This window comes from Haliotis rubra, unplaced genomic scaffold, assembly GCF_003918875.1.
Source record: "Haliotis rubra isolate DU_JTF1 unplaced genomic scaffold, ASM391887v1 Scf986, whole genome shotgun sequence".
Classification (NCBI taxonomy): domain Eukaryota; kingdom Metazoa; phylum Mollusca; class Gastropoda; order Lepetellida; family Haliotidae; genus Haliotis; species Haliotis rubra.
Window position 1 is genome coordinate 39,121 of NW_025767730.1, and position 15,018 is coordinate 54,138.

Here is a 15,018-nt window from a genome sequence, read left to right on the forward strand (position 1 = left end):
CAATGTGAATACACCCCCATGCAAAACATACGCCTATCAACAATGTGAATATACCTCATGCTAAACATACACATACCAACAATGTGAATATACCCCATGCAATATGAGGGCATATAAACAATGTGAAAAGACCTCCATACAATACATGGATGTATTAAAAATGTGAATACACCCAATGCAATAGATGGATATGTCAACAATGTGAATACATCCCCATGAAATATCTGGAGATGTTAACAAAGTGAATACACTGTCCATGTGACACTGGATCTATGTACTATGCAAAATGTTACATGGATGGAGGGATACCACTTGCAAACAATATAAAACAAAGGGTACAAGGGAAACACTCTATATATATCACAACCATATATACACTGGCATGAAATGACTTGCAATACTGCCTACATGCTTTCTCCTCATGGGACTTCAGTGAAACAAGCTCAAGTACTCAGGTTATTGTTGTTGCTCACAGCATAGCATGAATAACATGGATATAAAATACTATGTTCTCTTCAAAACATAATAAACAAATCCCAAAAATATCTCTTCAGCATGCATAAATTTGCATATATTATGTACCTGCCAACAAAATAACATAGTGAGAGGACGGAATTGCCATCTGGTCATTCTATAATGCTTTCTGGTTACGAGAACATAAACCTCCACTCTGTCTATGTAATTTAAGTGTTTCTATTTTTCGCACAAAACAATATTAAATGAGAAGTGTCAGAATCACACAAGTTACTTTGTGATGAAATGATGACATTTTCTACAACTGAAACACTCCTATACCATGTCCGTGAAGATTTCTCAAATAACGAAATCACCCAATGAATTGGAACAATGTTTTAACGGATGAATTATGGCACATTTTTTATGTTATTGCTTATAAATTAATTATAATATTCCTCATATGTTTATTTTTCTCACTTATTTACAGACAAGGAGGGAGAAGTTTACCAAAGGTGTGTGTTAACAAAGATGCGATGGGGGCAGGGGGCGGGGATGTTTAACATTGGAGGGATGAGGATGCTTCTCTGACCTGCAGAATTCAACAGCAGAACGAGGACAGGCTCCGCCACCAAAATCTGTATCACCATTCATATTGTGGCTTTTTCAACAAATGTTAGCAAAAAATAAAAATGACTATGATATGCATTAAAAGCAATCTAGAGACAATCTGTACATGTTAGTCTAAGCATGCGTATGCTAGAGAAGATCACAGCCAAATATTGTAACATAAAGGAGTGTTGTTCAACTTATGCCCTCACAACACTTTTCTCATCCACAAACTATAGGAATAAACTGATTGTTGCAGGTGCCCTTCTTGTGTTGGGACAGAGCACACTGTCTAGACATTCGCTGGGTGAAGGCACTGCAGAAAACACTGCCTCTTCTTCACGTGTCCTCCACGTAGGTTTGATAATGTTTCAAAGATGATTAAATTCAGAATTAAACACCATTCATCAGATTAATAATGTGAAAAAGCTTTGAATACCATACATATTTCTGCGTAGGTGACTTTCTCTTTGATATAATGATATCCAATCTTTGAAAATTAATGTAACAAAATGCTGAGCAATGTATCTCCATGCACCTGAAAACTGTTTTGCAGTCAAACAGAGCACTGGGGAAATGACTACAGTGAGGAAACATGCTACATCTGTCCGGTGTTAGCAGCTGAACCTGCCAGAATTAGTTACTTGGTATAGTCAAGAGATAACTCTCACATTGTACACTTATCCAACAAGCTAACCTTTTCATGCACAACAAAGAATGTTTCTAGATTGTCTCAAACATGGCAGTCATCCACATATTCAGAACAAATCACTAATACTCATTCCCCAGCAACATGTTAACAGTTGGTACAAAAACCTTTCCTCAAATATTTCCCCAGCAACATGTTACCAGCTAGTACAAAAACTTCTCAAATATTTCCCCTGCAACATGTTAACAGTTGGTACAAAACTTATCCTCAAATATTTCCCCAGCAACATGTTAATAGTTGGTACAAAAAAATTATCCTCAAATATTTCCCCAGCAACATGTTAACAGTTAGCACAAAAACCTTTCCTCAAATATTTCCCCAGCATCATGTCAACAGTTGGTACACAAACTTCTCAAATATTTCCCCTGCAACATGTTCACAGTTGGTACAAAAACTTCTCAAGTATTTCCCCTGCAACATGTTCACAGTTGGTACAACAACTTCTCAAATATTTCCCCAGCAACATGTTCACAGTTGGTACAAAAACTTCTCAAATATTTCCCCAGCTACATGTTAACAGTTAGTACAAAGAATTATCCTCAAATATTTCCCCAGCAACATGTTAACAGTTGGTACAAAAACTTATCCTCAAATATTTCCCCAGCATCATGTTAATAGTTGGTACAAAAACTTATCCTCAAATATTTCCCCAGCAACATGTTAACAGTTGGTACAAAACTTATCCTCAAATATTTCCCCAGCAACATCTTAACAGCTAGTACAAAAATCTCAAATATTTCCCCAGCAACATGTTAACAGTTAGTACAAAAACTTATCCTCAAATATTTCCCCAGCAACATGTTAACAGTTGGTACAAAACTTATCCTCAAATATTTCCCCAGCAACATGTTAATAGTTGGTACAAAAAATTATCCTCAAATATTTCCCCAGCAACATGTTAACAGCTAGTACAAAAATCTCAAATATTTCCCCAGCAACATGTTAACAGTTAGTACAAAAACTTATCCTCAAATATTTCCCCAGCAACATGTTAACAGTTGGTACAAAACTTATCCTCAAATATTTCCCCAGCAACATGTTAATAGTTGGTACAAAAAATTATCCTCAAATATTTCCCCAGCAACATGTTAACAGTTAGCACAAAAACCTTTCCTCAAATATTTCCCCAGCATCATGTCAACAGTTGGTACAAAAACTTCTCAAATATTTCCCCTGCAACATGTTCACAGTTGGTACAAAAACTTCTCAAATATTTCCCCAGCTACATGTTAACAGCTAGTACAAAGAATTATCCTCAAATATTTCCCCAGCTTTAAATTAACAGTTGGAACAAAGGCTTCTCAAACATTTCCCCAGCTACACGTTAACAGTTTGTACAAAGAATTATCCTCTAATGCTTCCCCAGCAACATGTTAACAGTTGGTACAATGATTTCTTCTCTAGCAACATGTTGACAGTTGAGAATTCTCCTCGGATACCTCCCTAGATACATGGCACCAACACTTGACTGCTACTTTCTCCCAAACTTTGTTATCAGTTTGTACTAACATCTGACAACAACTTCTCCCCTAGCAACTATGCATTAACAGTTTGTACTAACATCTGACAACTACTTCTCCCCTAGCAACTATGCGTTAACAGTTTGTACTAACATCTGACATCTACTTCTCCCCTAGCAACTATGCGTTAACAGTTTGTACTAGCATCTGACATCTACTCAGAGTTCCTCCCTCGTAAATGTTTACTGTTGATACCAATTTCTCAGAACACATTTTCTAATACCCTCATTAATGCTATATCTATTACCACTATTAACAAACAGGTTGTTCATGAAACAGGTGAAGATATTTTACAGTCATGTTGAAAGACAAAGTAAATGTTAAAAGAAAACAGGGATGAAATATTCTGACTTGCAAACCAATCAGTTAAAGCAGTTATAAGACATGTATGCCTCCTCAGAGATCAACATGATGATATGAAGATGCAGCTATTAGACCTAGCTGTCATTTGATTAAAACCTGGGACCTTTGGAAAATGCAACATCTAAAACTAACAATATGTTATTCAAATATGGACGGCTTTGGACGGAGATCCTACAATCATAACTGACACAGACTTGAAGTAACAAATGTTCAAATAACCCTTCAAAAGCAACACACATTTCAAAGTGTGTGTAAAGAATAAAGACATGAAACAAAAAATGGAAACTGAAAACCTGAATTGTTAACATTGAACTCCTGACCAATATATATGCAAGATTGTAAGATACAAGGTAACAGCTCTGAGGCAGTTGACCAAGCTCTTGCCTCTACAAGAATGGTGTCAGGATAGCAAGGTGATGGGATCACCTGACTAAGTCCTCACCAAGTCAAACATAACAAGTGGTAAGAATATAGCATCACAGTCTCACTTTGATTCTTACCAGATACATCCTATTTTGGCTTCATTTTCAGCAAAGGATACACCTGATGACATCTGCACTGAGCAGTCTGCCCTTTCAGCATGACAGGGTTGATGATATGTGATACGCCATAACACAACACAAGGAATATACATATATACAATACATGATGGGCGCTATATTCCCAGTAACTCATGATAAAAAAAGGATGCCATAAAGCAGAATGTCCACAAACTATGCTGCCATCTTGGGACTTCATTAAAATGGACGGCTACGTTCTGTCATTGAATATCACAATTCTGTAGTGTTCGTTCTAAATGCTGACAGACGTGTCATATTCCCAGCATGGTATGAATCTGATAGGGCGGCAGTCACGGCACATGAGTGCGTTAGTACCATATTTATCTGACATGTAAATACAGCGTCCTTCTCCTGGAGACCGGACATTTAGAAACATCCACCATGAAAGACCATCACACGTATCACCATGAAAATGACAATACGTCCCTGCCCATTCAATCCAGTACGAAAAAGACTGTCCACTTGTCACATGCCAACCAATGGTAGAGCAGGTAATGATGCTGCATGTCGTCATGGTGACGAAAAGGAGAAGGCTAGGTGGATCCATCTGCTGCATATACTGCGGAAAGTCGACTGTTACAGCGGTCTACAGCTGATAGCTGCAGGAACTGTTGCATATTGGCCTCGTCTTGCCCTGTCATGCTGAACTGTTCAAACCCTGCTGACATCGTTGGTCACCATATCCTGTCACACAATATGAAACATCTCAACACATGACCTGACAAGGTTGAATACACAAACAAACATTACATAATGCATAGGGTACTAGTATATTACATGTGACATACATAGAAACTCAGTAATATGTGATATACATCATACTCATATCTTCATTTTGACAAGCAAACTCAACATTCCCACCCCTGTAAGAGGAGATGGAACAGGAGATATTCTTTCTACAGGCCATTACTTCATATAACACTTCACACTAAAGCATCCAGACACTCACCCTGTTGGCTGACAAATGCCTTCTGCATATCCACAGGCATATTGGCGAACTGCTCCTCAGTAAAGTTCTGGAACGACACACGCTGCGACTGCATGGCTCCCATACGACAGCTGTTGATGTTGGTGAAAGCGTTGGAACCGGGCAAACGGCAACCGCTGAGTGTACTGAGGGTACCCACCCTGGTTTGGCATGTCTGCAGATGAGAAAACCAAAGAAATACCACTAAGTATATATGTCAGGCACACATTCTCCTTTGAAGAATCCACTTGCTAACCATGAAACCTGCTCTTCAGAAAGAAACTTTCTAAGGATAACTTCCTGAGAACTGAAGGGGGTACTTACAAACATGCAAGCTCCTATTTTCACTTCCACTGTGGGGAGCATCTCTGATATGATGTCCCAGCCTTACTGGGGACAGCTCTCTTGTTCTACATGCTCCCTGCATGGTACACCTGGTACACCTGACAAACTTACCCTGCATCCTACCTGCATGGCACGCCTGGTACACCTGACAAACTTACCCTGCATGGTACACCTGGTAGGGCATGACAAACTTACCCTGCATGCTCCCTGCATGGCACGCCTGGTACACCTGACAAACTTACTCTGCATGCTCCCTGCATGGCACACCTGGTAGGGCATGACAAACTTACCCTGCCTGCTCCCTGCATGGCACACCTGGTAGGGTATGACAAACTTACTCTGCATGCTACCTGCACGGTACACCTGGTAGGGCATGGCAAACTTACCCTGCATGCTACCTGCATGGTACACCTGGTACCGTATGGCAAACTTACCCTGCATGCTACCTGCATGGTACACCTGGTAGGGTATGACAAACTTACCCTGCAACCTACCTGCATGGCACACCTGGTAGGGCATGGCAAACTTACCCTGCATGCTACCTGCATGGCACACCTGGTAGGGCATGACAAACTTACCCTGCATCCTACCTGCATGGCACACCTGGTAGGGTATGACAAACTTACCCTGCATGCTACCTGCATGGTACACCTGGTAGGGTATGACAAACTTACCCTGCATGCTACCTGCATGGTACACCTGGTAGGGCATGACAAACTTACCCTGCATGCTACCTGCATGGTACACTTGGTAGGGTATGGCAAACTTACCCTGCATGCTCCCTGCACGGTACACCTGGTAGGGTATGGCAAACTTACCCTGCATGCTACCTGCACGGTACACCTGGTAGGGTATGACAAACTTACCCTGCATGCTACCTGCATGGTACACCTGGTAGGGTATGGCAAACTTACCCTGCATGCTCCCTGCATGGTTCACCTGGTAGGGCATGACAAACTTACCCTGCATCCTACCTGCATGGTTCACCTGGTAGGGCATGACAAACTTACCCTGCATCCTACCTGCATGGTACACCTGGTAGGGTATGACAAACTTACCCTGCATGGTACACCTGGTAGGGTATGGCAAACTTACCCTGCATGCTCCCTGCATGGTACACCTGGTAGGGCATGACAAACTTACCCTGCATCCTACCTGCATGGTACACCTGGTAGGGTATGGCAAACTTACTCTGCATGCTCCCTGCATGGCACACCTGGTACCGTATGGCAAACTTACCCTGCATGCTACCTGCATGGTACACCTGGTAGGGTATGACAAACTTACCCTGCAACCTACCTGCATGGCACACCTGGTAGGGCATGGCAAACTTACCCTGCATGCTACCTGCATGGCACACCTGGTAGGGCATGACAAACTTACCCTGCATCCTACCTGCATGGCACACCTGGTAGGGTATGACAAACTTACCCTGCATGCTACCTGCATGGTACACCTGGTAGGGTATGACAAACTTACCCTGCATGCTACCTGCATGGTACACCTGGTAGGGCATGACAAACTTACCCTGCATGCTACCTGCATGGTACGCTTGGTAGGGTATGGCAGACTTACTCCCTGCATGCTCCCGCACGGTACACCTGGTAGGGTATGGCAAACTTACCCTGCATGCTACCTGCACGGTCCTGCATGCTACCTGCATGGTACACCTGGTAGGGTATGGCAAACTTACCCTGCATGCTCCCTGCATGCATGGTTCACCTGGTAGGGCATGACAAACTTACCCTGCATCCTACCTGCATGGTTCACCTGGTAGGGCATGACAAACTTACCCTGCATCCTGCATGGTACCCTGGTAGCATATGACAAACTTACCCTGCATGGTACACCTGGTGCATGCTCCTGCATGGTACACCTGGTAGGGCATGACAAACTTACCCTGCATCCTACCTGCATGGTACACCTGGTAGGGTATGGCAAACTTACTCTGCATGCTCCCTGCATGGCACACCTGGTAGGGCATGACAAACTTACTCTGCATGCTACCTGCACGGTACACCTGGTAGGGTATGACAAACTTACCCTGCAACCTACCTGCATGGTACACCTGGTAGGACATGACAAACTTACCCTGCATGCTCCCTGCATGGCACACCTGGTAGGGCATGACAAACTTACTCTGCATGCTACCTGCATGGTACACCTGGTAGGGCATGACAAACTTACTCTGCATGCTACCTGCATGGTACACCTGGTAGGGTATGGCAAACTTACCCTGCATGCTCCCGGATGGTGGGTAGCCCTGGTAGGATGTGGCAGGGTATGGGTTGGGTTGCATATTGTTCAGCATGTTGGGGGCGTGTCGGCTGATGGGTGGGAGTGGCCGAGGACTCAACATGCCCTGGGAGGGTCCAGGAGAGTAGCCACCCATGCTGAAATGATAGGCAGAGATAATTAGGTGTCTTCGAAACACACTATATACACTATAACCATTACACTGTAACCGGCAAACAGTTTCCACCCATGTGCAACAAATTCAGGATATACTGTGCATCGTAATGGTTCATACATATACTACCCATCAAGGTTTAGACTCACTTAAAGCACTCACTATATGTTATGCATATAGAGTTACATCGAAGATATATTTCTCCACTAACTTGGGGGAAAACAACTGCAAACCTTAAGCTGATGAATTGCATGAGGATCATGCATCAAATTGCTGAAAAGCATGTGAAATATAGTGCATGTGAACAGCTGCATTTTGGTGTAAAGTTTTGTTAAGAATTCACCAATTTTTACTGAGTTTCATCATTTCTTGAACTCATGACAATAATCTTTTCAACATTACAAATTTGTTTTACAATACATCAGTTCATGTGTAAACAGTACCTTTGAACAGTATGGAATATTTGTCAAAATCTAGATTAGAACAGTTGATTGAAGTAAGTGCCTACATTAAAACTAGTTAGTCTAAACTTTTGATGGGTAGTATATACATACACATTCTTATACAAAAAGATACATATTTGTATCGCTGCACTATGACCCTGTATCCCTCCCTGTTCATGCTGCGAACAGCAATATGACAGTCGTATCACAACATCCTGTAAATAATACAACATTGAAAGGCAAACAATCAGCAACAATCCACTCTGCATAATTCAATAATGCACAGCCAGGTCAGATATTATGACTTCTCAGTCTTTTTTAAGTCAACTTTCTTCACAATCAGGCAGTGCTGGTACCTGTTCTGACCCAGATTTTTTAAGGCCCCCATACACAAATACAAAACTTCCGGGGTCAGTAGTCAGTCCCAATGTACCGGCGCATACCTAAACAGTCATTAGCTGCTATGAAATCTTTTCGCAAAAACATATTTTTTGCTTTGATTCTCTGAGCAAATTATATATAGAAACCCAAGGCCATGCTGACTATTTATACTTCAAAGCTAGAAAGAGAACATTATTTTATCTTTGTGCACAAGGAGGACAAGTAGATCAACATACACTACGTATACATGCTCATCCTGTCTCCATGTTTCCTAGGGGATCTAGCTATTTCACACCACAGTCACTGACACAAGCAATGTCTCTATTGATAAGCTATTTCTGTCTCAAAGTAGGGAGAAGGTCCTCCCCTTTGCTGACAGAGGGATGCACTCCCCCTCACACTGGGAAACTCATCCCACTCACCTGGGTCATGTCACACCTGTCTCATCCTAACAAACCTGTTATACTACCTGTGTAACCACCTGCTGATATCTATGTATAATACTACCTGTAACAGCCACCCTCAACATCCATGTGTAATACCACCCATAACATCCACCTGTAATACTACCCACAACAGTCACCTGTAATACTACCGTATATGACCGTCTATAAGCCGAATTTTGAGGACCAAAAAAAGCAGTCTGTAGAAGGGGGTTGTCTCATCCATGGGTTACGCTTTCGTCAAACTTTTTTCCAGGGGTAAGAAAACAACATCGTATCACTTCGCGTGAACAAACAACAGAAGACGACTTTGTCAGTAGGGACGTCAAATTTGCAATTAAACATCACTAGACAAGATTATTTACCTTTTAAGTTATAAGTTGTTTTTGCTGGGCATTGTATTATTTGCAGGGATTTAGATTACCGTGCGTATTTGTCTCGTACACAAAGCCGGAAATAGCAATCAGCTGTGCACACGTTTCTCGGCGAACAAGTTCAAACATGCACAATAATATAACGGGACGAATTCTGACGCAGTCATCAGTAAAATATAATACAGAATACCATTATTTAACCCAAAGAAATATATCCTAGCATTGTGTTATTTTAGTTACAGTTTTTGCTCTATAAATTAATTAAGATTACCGTGTGTATTTGAGCCGGAAATAGCAATCAGCTGTGCACACGTTTCCGGCGAACAAGTTCAAACATGCACACTAATATAACGGGATGAATTCTGACGCAGTCGTCAGTAAAATATAATACAGAATACTATTATTTAACCCAAAGAAATATATCCTAGCATTGTGTAATTTTATTTACAGTTTTTATGTAAAATATATATAATCAACACTAAGGTTATACGGACCCTCATGAACGTGGTAAGCACATGGAATGGGGTAAAATACGGAAGCCATTTAAATTCACACATTTTTACCGATGTTACTGTAAACTAGCAGTCAATGGAAAACGAGGCGGTAATCAGTTCGTGATTGTTGAATGGGGTAAAATAAGCAAGGCAGTTTGTTGCTACAATAAATATGATATTTAGAGAAGCAAAATATATTATGCATTTTCTGTCAACTACACTTCATTTCGATCCGTGAGTAGACACAATATATATGACAGTGAATTCTTTGAATAATGTGGACCAAAGTTATAATTATTGGTAACTGCCAGTTGTCTATGGTCTGTGTTTGCCGCGATTAGGACCCCATCGTGGGGGATCGACTTATGCACGAAACATACCATTTTGACACTGATTTTAAGGGTCAAGTTTGGGGGTCGTCTTATCCATGGGGTCATCTTATAGATGGTCATATACGGTACCCATAACAGCCACCTGTAATACTACCCATAACAGCCACCTGTTACGCTACCCACAACAGCCACCTGTAATACTACCTATAACAGCCACCTGTAATACTACCCATAAGAGCCACCTGTAATACTACCCATAACAGCCACCTATAATACTACCCACAACAACCACCTATAATACTACCCATAACAACCACCTGTAATACTACCCATAAGAGCCACCTGTAATACTACCCATAACAGCCACCCATAACACTACCCACAACAACCACCTATAATACTTCCCATAAGAGCCACCTGTAATACTACCCACAACAACCACCTATAATACTACCCATAACAACCACCTATAATACTACCCACAACAACCACCTATAATACTACCCATAAGAGCCACCTGTAATACTACCCATAACAGCCACCTGAAATACTACCTATAACAACCACCTCTAATACTACCCATAACAACCACTTGTAATACTACCCACAACAGCCACCTGGAATACTACCTATAACAACCACCTATAATACTACCCATAACAGCCACCTGTAATACTATCCATAACAACCACCTGTAATACTACCCACAACAGCCACCTGTAATACTACCTATAACAACCACCTATAATACTACCCATAACAACCACCTGTAATACTATCCATAACAACCACTTGTAACACTACCCACAACAACCACCTGTCATACTACCCACAACAACCACCCATAACACTACCCACAACAACCACCTGTAATACTACCCATAACAGCCACCTATAATACTACCCACAACAACCACCTATAATACTACCCATAACAACCACCTGTAATACTACCCATAAGAGCCACCTGTAATACTACCCATAAGAGCCACCTATAATACTACCCATAACAACCACCTGTAAAACTATCCATAACAACCACCTGTAATACTACCCACAACAGCCACCTGTAGTACTACCCACAACAACCACCTGTAAAACTATCCATAACAACCACCTGTTATACTACCCACAACAGCCACCTTTAATACTACCCATAACCACCACCTGTAATACTATCCTAAACAACCACCTGTAATACTACCCACAACAACCACCTCTAATACTACCTACAACCACCTTTAATACTACCCATAACAGCCACTTATAATACTACCCATAACAACCACCTCTACTACTACCTACAACCACCTGTAATACTACCCACAACAACCACCTCTAATACTACCTACAACCACCTTTAATACTACCCATAACATCCACCTATAATACTACCCACAACAACCACCTCTAATACTACCTACAACCACCTTTAATACTACCCATAACAGCCACCTATAATACTACCCACAAGAACCACCTGTAATACTACCCACAACAACCACCTCTAATACTATCCTAACAACCACCTTTAATACTACCCATAACAACCACCTTATAATACTACCCACCTATAATACTACCCACAACAACCACCTCTAATACTACCTACAACCACCTTTAATACTACCCATAACAGCCACCTATAATACTACCCACAAGAACCACCTGTAATACTACCCACAACAACAACCTCTAATACTACCATACAACCACCTTTAATACTACCCATAACAGCCACCTATAATACTACCCATAACAACCACCTGTAATATTACCCATAACAACAACATGTAATACTACCTATAACAACCACCTGTAATACTATCCATAACAACCACCTGTAACATTACCCATAACAACATATAATACTACCTATAACAACCACCTGTAATACTACCCATAACAACCACCTGTAACATTACCCATAACAACAACATGTAATACTACCTATAACAACCACCTGTAATACTACCCATAACAACCACCTGTAACATTACCCATAACAACAACATGTAATACTACCTATAACAACCACCTGTAATACTACCCATAACAACCACCTGTAACATTACCCATAACAACAACATGTAATACTACCTATAACAACCACCTGTAATACTACCCATAACAACCACCTGTAACATTACCCATAACAACATGTAATACTACCTATAACAACCACCTGTAATACTACCCATAACAACCACCTGTAACATTACCCATAACAACAACATGTATTACTACCTATAACAACCACCTGTAATACTACCCATAACAACCACCTGTAACATTACCCATAACAACAACATGTAATACTAACTATAACAACCACCTGTAATACTACCCATAACAACCACCTGTAACATTACCCATAACAACAACATGTAATACTACCTATAACAACCACCTGTAATACTACCCATAACAACCACCTGTAACATTACCCATAACAACATGTAATACTACCTATAACAACCACCTGTAATACTACCCATAACAACCACCTGTTACACTACCCATAACAACAACATGTAATACTACCTATAACAACCACCTGTAACATTACCCATAACAACAACATGTAATACTACCTATAACAACCACCTGTAACATTACCCATAACAACCACCTGTTACACTACCCATAACAACAACATGTAATACTACCTATAACAACCACCTGTAATACTACCCATAACAACCACCTGTAACATTACCCATAACAACAACATGTAATACTACCTATAACAACCACCTGTAATACTACCCATAACAACCACCTGTAACATTACCCATAACAACAACATGTAATACTACCTATAACAACCACCTGTAATACTACCCATAACAACCACCTGCACTAATAGCCCCAACAACCACCTGAGAGTGTAGTGAGTGAGGTGATGAAAGACCTCAATGGTACAACAGTACATGTTTAGGCTCCCCTCACCTGTCCTCCTCATTGACCACACTGAGAGTGCCGGTGTTCATGGGACTGCCCTGCATGCTGACTGGAGACTGGTGGCTGCTGACACCTGTGGCAGTACCGCAGCGACTGGAATGTGTGCTGGAGAAGCTGATACCTGCAGAAACAAACACACATGTGACTCCTAATACTTCGTAACACAGGTGTGTCTCCGAATACTTCATAACACAGGTGTGTCTCCGAATACTTCATAACACAGGTGTGTCTCCGAATACTTCATAACACAGGTGTGTCTCCTAATACTTCATAACACAGGTGTGTCTCTGAATACTTCATAACACAGGTGTGTCTCCGAATACTTCATAACACAGGTGTGTCTCCGAAAACTTCATAACACAGGTGTGTCTCAAAATTCTTCATAACAGGTGTGTCTCCGAAAACTTCATAACACAGGTGTGTCTCCGAAAACTTCATAACACAGGTGTGTCTCAGAATACTTTAAAACACAAGTGTGTCTCAGAATACTTCGCAACACAGGCTTATCTCAAAGTACTTTACAATGTAGGTGTGTCTCAAAATACTTCACAACACATATGTATCTCAAAATACTTCATGACACAGCTGTATGTCAGAATACTTCACAACACATCAGTATGTCAATATACATGTGACACACTGGTTGTCATGTAACAAATTTGGTGTCATTATACTGTGTATCCCTATACAGAGTGTTTATGAGTCACCTGTTAAAAGGGCATAACTCTGTAAGTTATCTTATTAATTTGAATAAATCACATGAACAATGAAAGATAAAAAAGCGATAAGACACTAAGGATCATTTATGAGATCATTCTATGCCAAGAAAAACATGAGAATACCACATGCAGTAATGCAGGGATCTTTTCTTAACTGTTTCCTCAGCAATGTCAAGGTCAAAACGCCATGATACAGTGACCCCAATAACAATTGACCTGTGGCCAATTAAAGGGAACTGAATATGTTGAAAGTGAAAATTTCTTAAAGAAGATCAGGTTGTTATTTTGTAATTAATGCAAACAAAATTCATATTTTAACTGATACACTGTCATGATTTCTAAACTTCAAACTGACCAATAGCTTCTGTTCTTTTTCTAACTCCAGTTTCCTCCAAAACAAATGATGGATTGTAATGGCACATTGTTAATTTTTAAAACTGCCATGAAATAGTATCGGCATACATCATGAACAAAGTATCAGGGATAGTTGTATTGTGACATCCCTGTGTCATGTTGAGGGCTGGTTGTTTCACTCACAGTTATCTTACTTAAATTTACTTACTGATTGCCTTCAATTATTCAGATACAGTCGTCAAGGTTTTTAGACTAATTGTTGACAGAAGAGGTATTAGAATGCTTATTTCACTTGTCCTGGACTGATTGTCACAAAACTAGAGCATTATACTGACTGACTGACTGAGTTTAGGTTTACGCCGCTTTTAGCAATATTCCAGCAATATCACGGCGGGGGACACCAGAAATGGGCTTAACACATTGTGCCCATGTGGGGAATCGAACCCGGGCCTTCGGCGTGACGAGCCAACGCTTTAACCACTAGGCTACCCCACCGCCCTAGAGCATTATAACAGAACTCAGATTAAACTAGTCATTGAGGACTAGATTACTGAATTCTTACATATCCTCGGCAAATA

At 40.8% G+C, this 15,018-nt stretch overlaps 1 protein-coding gene across 1 annotated transcript in view; it reads right to left on the minus strand.

The window, feature by feature from the left end:
• Nucleotides 1–5,219: 5,219 nt before the first annotated feature.
• The window catches only part of LOC124265592 (zinc finger protein GLIS3-like), a 72,138-nt gene continuing 62,339 nt past the window's right edge, over nt 5,220–15,018 (minus strand). Inside the window, exons 7-9 of the mRNA XM_046700376.1 lie at nt 13,356–13,488; nt 7,762–7,919; nt 5,220–5,356 (exon numbers count right to left, since the gene is read on the minus strand). Coding sequence (XP_046556332.1) covers nt 5,220–5,356; nt 7,762–7,919; nt 13,356–13,488 — 428 coding nt within the window. The remainder of the gene's footprint in view (nt 5,357–7,761; nt 7,920–13,355; nt 13,489–15,018) is intronic.